Below are 11,161 nucleotides of genomic sequence, written 5' to 3'. Positions count from 1 at the left end.
CTATTATATGGTACCTAGGTACCCAGGGTATTTGGGTTACATGAGATCCCTATGGGCTGCAGCATTTCTTTTGCCACCCATAGGGAGCTCAGACAAACCTTTACACAGGACTGGCATTGCAGCCTGAGTGAAATAACGCACATGTTATTTCACAGCCATTTTCACTGCACTTAAGTAACTTATAAGTCACCTATATGTCTAACCTTCGCTTGCTGAAGGTTAGGTGCAAGGTTACTAAGTGTGAGAGCACCCTTGCACTACCAAAGGTGCTCCCACATAGTTCAGGGCCATTTCCCCGGACTTTGTGGGTGCGGGACACCAGTCAATACCTATTTGTAGCTTCATAATGGTAACTCAGAATATGGCCATGTAACATGTCTAAGATCATGGAATTGTCCCCCTATGCCAAATATGGTATTTGGGAGCCAATTCCATGCATCCGGGGGCTCCACTATGGACCCCCGGTACTGCCAAACCAGCTCTCTGGGGTTTTCTCTGCAGCTACCGCTGCTGCCACCCCACAGACAGGGTTCTGCCCTCCAGAAGTCTGGGAAGCCCAGTCCCAGGAAGGCAGAACAAAGCATTTCCTCTGACAGCAGGGGTGTTACACGCTCTCTCTTTGGAAATAGGTGTTAAAGGCTGGGGTGGGGTAGCCTCTCCCAGCCTCTGGAAATGCTTTGAAGGGCACAGATGGTGCCCTCCTTGCATAAGCCGGTCTACAGTGGTTTAGGGAACCCCCGGTCCCTGCTCTGGTGCAAAAGTGGACAAAGGAAAGGGGAGTAACCACTCCCCTGTCCATCACCACCTCAGGGGTGGTGCCCAGAGCTCCTCCAGTGTGTCCCAGACCTCTGCCATCTTGTTTCCAGAGGTGTGAGGGCACTCTGGAGGCCTCTGAGTGGCCATTTCCAGCAGGTGACATCAGAGACCCCTCCTGATAGGTGCTTACCGGACTAGGTGGCCAATCCTCCTCTCAGGGTCTCTCCAGTGGGCTTTTCCTCAGATAACGACTTGCAAGAATCCAGCAGGACTCCTCTGCACTTCTCTCTTCGACTTCTGCCAAGGACTGACTGCTGACTGCTCCAGGACGCCTGCAAAACTGCAACAAACAGACGACTACCAGCAACATTGTAGTGCATAATCCTGCCGGCTTTCTCGACTGTTTCCTGGTGGTGCATGGTCTGGGGGCTGCCTGCCTTCACCCTGCACCGGAAGCCACAAAGAAATTTCCTGTGGGTCGACAGAATCTTCCCCCTGCTTCAGCAGGCACCAAACTTCAGCTTCACTGGTACTCTGGGTCCCCTCTCACCCTGACGAGCGGTGGCCCATTGAACACAGGTGGTGGACCCAAGTGACACAGACTGTCCAGTGGCCAAATTTGGTGGAGGTAAGTCCTTGCCTCCCCTCTCCAGACAGTAATCCTGTGCACTACGTGAACTGCTGCTACAAGGGCTTCTGTGCACATTTCCAAGAAATCCTGCATGCACAGCTGAGCCTAGGTCCCCAGCACTCTGTCCTGCGATGCTCAGCTCCCTGAGTTGATGTCCGGTGTCGTGGGACCTCTCTTTGCAGTGTTGAGACGACTGCCGTGTTCAGACCTCTTGAACCCGTGTTCAAGGGCTTCTGCGGGTCCTTCCTGCTTATGGCTTATGGTGGGCTCTCTACGTTGCTGAGGGCCCCCTCTGTCTCCTCTCCCAAGTGGCAACATCCTGGTCCTTCCTGGGCCCGGGCAGCACCCTTTTTCTTCAACCACGACTCTTGGAGCTAGCAAGGTTTGTTTGCGGTATTTTGCCAAGGAAACAACTCTGCTTCCTCCAGCATACCATGGGACATCTTCTGCACGAAGAAGAACTTCCTAGCTCCTTTCGTTGTTGCAAAACCTGAAGCTTCTTCCAACTGGAGGCAGCCATTTTGCACCTTCATCCGGGGTTTAGTGGGCTCCTGCCCCCCGGACACTTTAGCGACTCTTGGACTTGATCCCCTTCCTTTGCAGGTCTTCAGGTCCAGGAATCCATCTTCAGTGCTTTGCAGTCTGTTGTGGTCCTTTCAAAATCCTTTATCACGACTTTAGTGTGTTTCTGGGGAAATAGTAGTACTTTACTCCTACTTTCCAGGCTCTTGGGGTGGGGTATCTTTTACACCCTTACTGTTTTCTTACACTCTCAGCAACCCTCTACACATTACACTAGCCTAGGGGTCCATTTGTGGTCCGCTTTCCACTTTCTTAGTATATGGTTTGTGTTGCCCCTAGGCCTATTGCATCCTATTGTATTCTACAGTGTTTGCACCACTTTCTGACTGTTTTGCTTACCTGATTTTTTTTTTTTGGGGGGGGGGGTTTATCCTCATATATCTTCCAAATTTCCCTCACATGACCGATAATGGGGGGTGGGGGTGAGGTGCAGCAAAGGTTCTCACCCAACTGTTCTCTTCCCAACCCTAACGTCGTCACCCCTGTCCGGGACAGACTTTCCATCCAAAACTCTAGTGCGGAAAGCAGAGGGAAGGATATAATCATAGGATCACATCCTATCTATTTATACCTCCCCACTTCCCAACCATTGCTTCAGCAGATTCCAAAATCTGATCCTCTTACAAACTTTATAACAGTCAAACTTATGATAGTGAATTAGAGAATTTTTCCATTTGATAAAAGTAGGGGGGATAGGGCTGATCCATTTCCTACAAATCTCCTTTCTCGCCAGTGCTTAATTTGTGCTTGTTGTTTCCGGTGCTGAGCACCGGCACTTATTTTTGAGGGCCGGAGCTTATTCTTCTGCCTCAAGCATTTGCTGGGAGCAAAAGACACATATCGGAAAGACGGATGAAGGAAAAATAAAAAAAAGCGTCTCAAAGGAAGAAAGTAGAAAGCTGCAAGAGTGAGCTGAAGGGGCAGGGAGTGGCTCTGTATAGATTAAAGAGGCCCGAGATGGCTCCAGGATTACGCCGCCTCAGTATTCCGTGTTCACACATTTAATTGCAGCAGCCGCGTGTTTAAGAGGAGGGCTTTGAGCACCGGCACCTTTTTATTTATAAATTAAGCACTGCTTCTCGCCACAAGCATCATATAAAACAGTTTAGCTCCATCTCTACCCATCTTATGTGTCTCATATGAGCAGACAAACATCACAATCGAAGGTCTTACCTTTGGTCTTGAGGGAAGAATGTCATTAATTGCATCCCCCACCTCTTGCCAAAACGTACGAAGTAAAGGGCAGTCAAAAAACATATGTAGATCATCAGCTGATGCAAAACCACACTTCTTACACCTCACCACGTTATCTTGTCTGAGCCTGGACAATTTTTGGGAGTCCAGAAGGCTCTGTGGATAGAGAATAGATGATTTCTCCTTAACGCAGCGGGTTTAACAGTGTTATACAACTAGATACTTGCCAAAAGTCTTTAAGATTTCTTCCGGGAGGTTAAATTCCCCATCCACAATATCCAACATCAGCCAATACCATCTCGCCACTTCCTTCTTCATCGAGATGTCCAGCTGCATCTGGTCCACCAGTCCATTAGTACTTCCCACTTCCTCTGTTACATTTCCAACCCAGGACTTCATCTGAAGTTATTTAAACTTATTAAAGAAGGGGAGGGACCAGGAGGATAATGGTCCAGTGCACAATCTCTCAATAATGATCCTAATAAATGTAAAGGGTACACTGTTCCAAAGGGAAAGAAAAGGTAATAATGCTCACTTACTCTTCTACAGGAATGCGAGAGGACTAGACCTATTATGGCACCGCAAGTCGTGGGTCTACATGTTTCGCGTCTAGTGGTCCAGCGGGATCCATTGACGTTTCATCAGGACACGTGCAAAAATAACAACTTCTCCAAACAATAAATAATTGCCAACTCTAATGGGGGGGTCAAAAACAACAAAAACAAAGAGCAGTCACTTACTTTGAGTCAACCTGCTACGTCAAAAAAGATCGCCCATCCCCAGTCTCAGGATAAAGCTCCATAGGTAACACATGTCAGGAACCGGAACAGACAATAATTTTGCCGTGTTTTTAGGTCGATTCACCTACCCTCCTGACAGCGTCCCGATCCAAAGGGTCATGACTTGAGGTACCATAATAGGTCTAGTCCTCTCGCATTCCTGTAGAAGAGTAAGTGAGCATTATTACTCACCCATTTACTCTCCTTTTTGATTTTAACCTTGGTCTCCATCTTATGATTGCTGATTAAATTTATGATGTATGTTCAAGATGGATAACCAATTTTAATCCTTTTTTCTCTCCCTAGTGCTCAGGTACTCTGATTAAGGTAGTTCACCTATACGACCTAGTTTTATTTGCTACTCCCAGAGCAATACGGTTAAGAGCCCCCTTCGGGGAGCCTGTCAGGCATTGCAGCACTGGCCTGACGAGGAGCTTTCCCGATGATGAAACTAGTCATCCAAAGCGATGCATGAGGGTTCTCGCTCCTGTAGGATTAGGCCCCTTTTCTTTCCCTTTGGAACAGTGTACCCTTTACATTTATTAGGTAATTAAACTTAGACAGCCCTCCTCCTACCTTGATATTAAGGTTATCAGAGTCTCTAAGTTCACCATTATAACAAAGATGTTTCCATTGCAAAAAACCTGCCTCTTTCAGGGGAATAGCCAGGGCATCTTTAGTCCACCCCGGGGAACCAGGAGTGTCCCAAATCGGCGCATATTCATTGTAATATGACAACTTCGTGATCTTCCTCACCTCATACCACAACACTGCCCATTCATATATTATCTTAAATCGAATTTTTTGGAAGAACTTCAGATCCCCAAACTTATACAAGAAACTTCTCTGGACCTCCTGGCCTTCCATCATAGCAGTTAACACCTGCCCCAGCTCAGAATGGTGAAATGCATAAAAACTCTGTTTTAATGTTTTTAACAGATATGCCCATGCATAGCACTGTATATCAGGAGCTGCCAGACCACGTTTTTCTTTCTTTCTCCTGAGCTCTTTCCATGATATACAAACACCTTTTGATGCCCAAATGAAACTATTAATTTTCCCCTGCAATTTCTATAAAGCAACCTTGATAAACATTAATGGCAATGCATTAAAAATAAAAGTTAATTTAGGGACTATCACCATTTTTACCACATTAATCCGACCTATTATAGTTAGTGGAAGATTTAGCCATTTCCTCAGTAAAAGGCCCACCTCCCTCATAGCCCGAGCAAGATTTATTTCTGCCATTTTACATATATCATGTGTCACCGTAATCCCCAAATATTTGACTTATTTTTTTACATTCGCTACCTCATCATTTAGTTCCATATTCCATGCCATAATTTCGGTCTTTTGATTGTTAACTGCATAACCAGAAATCCCCCCAAAATCCTTTGTTAACTCTTGCAATTCAGGAATACCTGGAGGGCCAAGGAGGAAGACCGTGATGGTTGAAACGCGTCGCCTTAAATCTGTGATTTCTTGAGTCATATGGATTGATATGGAATTTTGGATATAAATAAAGGACAGTAATCTGCATGGAGTGCCAGCGTTTGAATTTTATGTGGAGCATATATATATATTTATACATTAGTTATATATTTATATATCACTATTACTATTTATATTTTGTATTTTAATATTCTTATATTATTTATATATATTATATTTTATATATTATATTTATTATAATTATTTATTATCTCAGTTTAAGCATGGTATTGTTTCTTTGTAACTCACATTTCTCTTTTGTTCCGAATGATATCATGCTAATTACAAAAAAATCCAAGTAAACCTTATTCATTCATTTAAATTTTAGCTAATGCATTTATAAAACTGATTTTTTGCGGCTTGCGAATATTTGTAACATATACATGTGGCCCTCCTACTGAAAAGTTTGGAGACTACTGCCCTACATCGTTGGTTGCATTCGAGATAGGCGTCTTTAAAAGGTATTCTGATTATTTATCTGGCTTTGTATAGCGCCTTCGAGGGTCAGAGGTGGGTCAGAGCGCTTCACACTCAGGCAACATAACATCAAGAGGCCTAATGTGGTAAAGAAAGTGCAGATGATTTTAACAAGAAAGTAAAAGTGCAAGAAATTTTAAAAGGATGAAATTAAATGTACCAGCTCTAAATGGAATGAGCCTCAGAGGTGGAGTTTATGCTTAGTTCTAGGAGTTTAACCACTTACTAAACGTTAAGCAACACAGTACTACAAAGGATTGAGATGAAAACAGGATTGTTAAAAAAAACGTCTTGAATAGTAAAGAATTACTATAAATAAAATGTAATTTACGTCAGTAATAAGTCTTAAGTTTAGGCTAGGGGTCAGGTCTCTGCATTTCAATCCAGCCCATCTCCATGCCCCACGTACTCTGATTTCTCCACTTGCAACGTAAACGGAGACAAACATGAGAGGGCGCAGGCCCTCTTTTAAAAAATATGCATTTGTAATCGAAGTACTGAAGGTGCCATTAAATTATTAATAAACTTGCTGCCGCGTGTTTTTTAGGGTCGAGCCTGCTTTGCATGCGTTCGCGCATGCGTATAGCAGGGAGACTCTTTAGTATTTAGAAAAGGGCTCGGAGCCCTGTGAACTTCACATCAGTGCTTTTTATTGGTTAGTGGGCTTCCCTAATTAAATCAGCTTGCTTTCATTAGTCTATATGTCATGCCTTTTCCGGTGGTAAGCCCTCCTCCAGCGCAGCTACCAAGTACAGAAAACATGCGAGGCTCGCTGTTTTCCATCGGGCTCGTGGACTTTTTTTTTTTTTTTAACTAATTTACGAGCCCGATCTCGCTTGGCAGAAGTCGAGCGCTTTACCTACTTGATTACACTTTTTCGGGTTACGTGCATAAATGCACTTTTGCCCGATAGGTGAAAAGTCGGGTTAGGAGTTTACAACGCGATCGGCTCTAACACGAGCAAACGCGAGACCCGATGCATTGCAAATGCTTGTTTAGTTTGTGGGAGGGGGGAAGTGACTGGGTAAGTGTGTGTCTCGCGCATATACGCAGTCCACGTGCAGCTCACATCTTATATGGGAGACGGAGGGGCTAGGAGGAAGGGGAGGAGGAGCCGCATGCGAGTGTATGCGACTGCAAAACACCGGCTTCTCGGACATCAATCTTCGACCGCTCTTCCCGGCAATGGCCGAGACGGCGACCTCGGCAAACAAAGAGGACCGCGACCGCCCGGGATGGCACGAGAGGTAAAGGGTGGCGCGGGACCGCAGTGGGGCTGCATCGCGTGCTCGGCCCTGCTCCCCTGAACAATGCTGCATCACAGTCACGCCCCCGACAGCCGCACAGAACCACGACATGGAGGACCGCGTACCCTGGCTTTACTCCTCCGTGAAGTCTGTTCATTCTACGCCAGGGGCCACGGATAGATCCGTTTAGCTAGTTGGCATCTTTTCGGGAGCCGTACCCCCGTGCGCCGACGGTTCATTCTTGTTTCGAACAGATGGGGGAATCTAATTCGTTTCACATCGTTTTTTTATTAATCTGGCAAAACTGCATCTGTTTTATATTTTTCTAAAGAATCGCTTTGTCGGCATTAACATGCTTCTAAAGTTATTTCGCCTTTTTATTTGCAGTGTTGGGTATATTTTATTGTGACCGTTTTTTGTTTTGTCTGCGTTTCCTTTTTAAGTTTATTTTACGAAACTTGCCATAAAAGTACCGCCATAACAGGATTCGCGTCAGTCTTGACAGTGAGATTAACAGGACTACTAATCCAGGATCTGCAATCGGCATAAATACTAAATAATACTCCGGGGCGCGGATGTGCAGTTTGATAGGGATGGGCACGTGCCCAAAAGTATTTTGAACAGCGTACTCTCTTGTGCTATGAGGTAGCAACATTTTGGAAAAACAATTTCGTTTTCTTTCTGAGCTTTTGTTAAACACCAATGTTTTAATTTAAACTCCAGTGACGTGTTGTAATCAAGCGATTGTTTAATTAAAAAGCCCTGATGACTTATTTTGAGAATTTATGTTCGGCAGTTCACTTATGATTATGTTCCACTTTAACGGTAGAATTGGTCAGTTTACAGGGTGAGTATCTAAATATATTGGACGTCTGTGGTGGGAACTCGTTTGTAATAGATGGACACCCAAGTATTTGCTGGGTATTGGCACATCTCTTGTTAGGTACTTACTCATACTATAGGTGGATGCACGGTTACCTATGTCCAAGTAAGAAGACGTGATTTTCCTAGGGCAAGCATGAGAAAATGGCATCCCAATATTTAATGGAAGTGTAGGGTGGAAATAACTTGTGAAAAATAAGAACATCATTGTTGTAATATACATTTGTCAAATTTACGCATGCAGAATTTTCAGTTAGGTGGAAATTCCCCGTGCATACATTTCATGCATTAGAGTACTCCTGGAAATCTGTTGTACTGTGTCCAAACTGCTGGGATTGATGTATGTTCTTGTGCACCCTCGACCATGCACGTATATATGTGTGTGTGTGTGTGTGTATATATATATATATATATATATATATAATATAATTGTGCTAATAAAAGCCCTCTGTGGGGCCACTGATACATCTGCCTAGGCTCATTTACTTAAGCAGTTTTCCATTTGGATGGGTAATTTAGGTGAAAATACGTCAGACCTACTAGTTTTTCCGTGGGTTTTTCCGTGGAGCAGGCAGACAAAGAGGAGGGAGGATTTGATTACTGAGTCAGATAATCTTCTTTCCCTGCAGCATTACTGGTGTCTTCTTGCAGTTTGGACACTGCTGAGGGAGCGGAGACAGTTGATGTCTTATACATCAGAAGGTTCCATAGTGGATTCCACGCAGATAGCTCCAGCTGCACCAGGTGTGTGTTCAGCGAGGCAGCGGCCTCCCTCTTTTCCTGTGTTTGGGTTCTTGTGGGAAATTGTTGATTGTATTTTGGACATCACATACCTGGTAGCGTCTTTCTAGTATGCCTTGTGGACTGACCTGCTTCGTAGCGCACCTGATTGTTTTTGGTTGTTTTTTTCTTTTTTTTTCTTTTTCCTTACAAAGCATGTGCGATCTATTGTTAACTCTAGAGTTACCTGAAGAGAAAACTCCCTCTATCACCATTGAGGGCCATTTGTAGCACTTCATATGTTTGTTTAACCCTATGCTTGTCAAACAGAGTAACATGCACCAAAAAACCAGCAAATACATAAATTAACAGCAGTTTTAGACTTTTATAAAATATCTACTGGATGCTTCATAAACCTATTTATCCTGTATACAATTCCACTTGTCCCATTTAATGACCTGCACTGAAGTCCTAAATTATGCAGCTTTCTCCTACCAGAGCTTTGATAATAGTCTCTGATTATGCTGGTATGTATGTTAAATGCAAAAATAACAAGGTGATTGATGGAATGCTTGAATTAATCTCAGCCACTGGCATTCGCTCTGGCCACGTCCCAATCCATTGTTTTTGCCCACCCCAGTTTGGACCTAGCCATATGCAAATCAGACTTGATCCTTCTCCCCACGGGAACAGTCCAGCCCGAACTGCCAGGCCCGGTCCTCCCTGGCCTGGAAACAAGCATCCTGGGACCGGTTTCCGGGTGTCGCCCCTCATCATCGTGCGTAGCTTGACTCCAGTTAGTGAGTCCGGAACCCACGTCCGTGCAAGAGCTTAATCTCCCTAGTCAGGCTGCCTGTGTGATATAGTTGGCTTAACTTGCCCTTTGATATCATAGTAGGCGCGGAGTCTCACACTTTTGTGTGTGTGGTTGTATCCGCTAGTTGGATTTCTTTCTTATTAATGGATTCCAGCACTGAGAGCCAATTCATCATCGTTTGGGACAGTATGAGGATAGCTCAGAACTGCTGAAGCGAAAATATTGTTGATATGCAGGTATTGTGGGATATGGTTGGTTGCCTAAATAATTGTATTTTGTTATTATTCCTTGCACATTAAAAAAAGATGACTAACAAGTTAATTTTGGAGTGGAAAACGTTGCTCATATATTTTACAATAGTTCGAGATAATTTTGCATAAGTGTAACAGTTGTACAATTTGTGTATTCGTACAGCTTTCTTTCGGTTTGTGTTTTGAGTTTGTGTTCATGGCAATGGCCTCTCCATATAGTTTCAACCCAGATTATCTGAATAGAATCCCTGTAAACCAATGCTTAAGTGGAAGCAGTGTCGCTGAGCCTCTGTAAACTATTTGATAGGCATTGATGACATTTTGTTCCAGCAGACAATATTTGGGCCTCTAGGTGACACCATTCAAAAAAATATTTACAGTCTACCTAACATTGAAGCAGATTGTGGTCTTTTTGTGCTATGGGATGATTGTGAAAAAGTAAAATACGATTGGACAAACATTTTTAAGAAGAATGTAGCTTGATGTTAGATGGCATTTTATTTAAAACTAAGCATTTGAGTCATGAATTTGTAGAATAGTACATAGCTGCTTACATAATATTCTCAGCTACATGTGAATCTGAGGACTATTGATGTCTGCATTACAGAAAAGTTTGTCTTTTATTGATTTTCTAAAATAATACAGGAAAGGCTGATAGCATACTGGGCTTCCTCTTTACCTTTAGTCCTGGATACTGCTGAGGGGACCAAATGCTCCACAGTATCCACAAAGGCCTTTGCCACCCATGACTCCAACTCGGGGTCATCTATATGTGCCATTCGTCAGAGACATGGGAATCTTAAAAATAGTGTTTGAAAGAGGTATTTGAGTAATAGCCCTAATTGCTCAGCAATTGGTTAAAGTTGCAACAATGGTAACATATTGGGACACTTTCATAGTGTGTGTAAGTGTGGTATATCTGGCTTGAGTGTTTAGGTGAATTGTTTGATGAGATAAATTAGGAGTTGAGTTACAATCTAATACTTACAATTGGAGATCCGAATGACCCTGATTACAAATTTAAAGGTCCTATGTGTTATGTTCCTAATATTGAGCTTTCCACGAATACCGTGACACCCTTCAGTTTGCCTGACACTATTATTTCTGATACGACATTCGCTGCATGATGGGTTGGTCTCATCTTGAAGGCTTCCAGAAGCCTTTAAAATATATGCAAATATTTTGTTGCTGAAAAATGACGTGGCATTGTAGAGTGACGTGATCTAGGAAGGTTGGGCTCGATTCTTAGACTTAGTTCGGAATGCCCAATTGTTTCAGGTGAAATGCATATTTTGAATCACGGATGTGCTGAGAGTGATGTACATGGTTTTGTA

The 11,161-nt window shown here is 43.5% G+C and overlaps 1 protein-coding gene across 4 annotated transcripts in view; it reads left to right on the top strand.

The window, feature by feature from the left end:
* The first annotated feature begins 6,650 nt into the window (after window positions 1-6,650).
* The window catches only part of LOC138248762 (OX-2 membrane glycoprotein-like), a 123,844-nt gene continuing 119,333 nt past the window's right edge, over window positions 6,651-11,161 (top strand). For 2 of the 4 annotated variants that reach the window (XM_069202635.1, XM_069202637.1), the window contains exon 1: window positions 6,651-7,157. In XM_069202635.1, the coding sequence (XP_069058736.1) occupies window positions 6,987-7,157 (171 nt within the window). In that variant the 5' untranslated portion in view covers window positions 6,651-6,986. Of the gene's footprint in view, window positions 7,158-8,664; window positions 8,784-9,423; window positions 9,813-11,161 lie in introns of those variants that run through there. The other 2 variants (XM_069202638.1, XM_069202636.1) reach the window with 2 other exon arrangements.

This window comes from Pleurodeles waltl, chromosome 8, assembly GCF_031143425.1.
Source record: "Pleurodeles waltl isolate 20211129_DDA chromosome 8, aPleWal1.hap1.20221129, whole genome shotgun sequence".
Classification (NCBI taxonomy): domain Eukaryota; kingdom Metazoa; phylum Chordata; class Amphibia; order Caudata; family Salamandridae; genus Pleurodeles; species Pleurodeles waltl.
The sequence above is the reverse complement of the archived record's forward strand: the minus strand, read 5'-3'. Positions and strand labels throughout refer to the sequence as shown.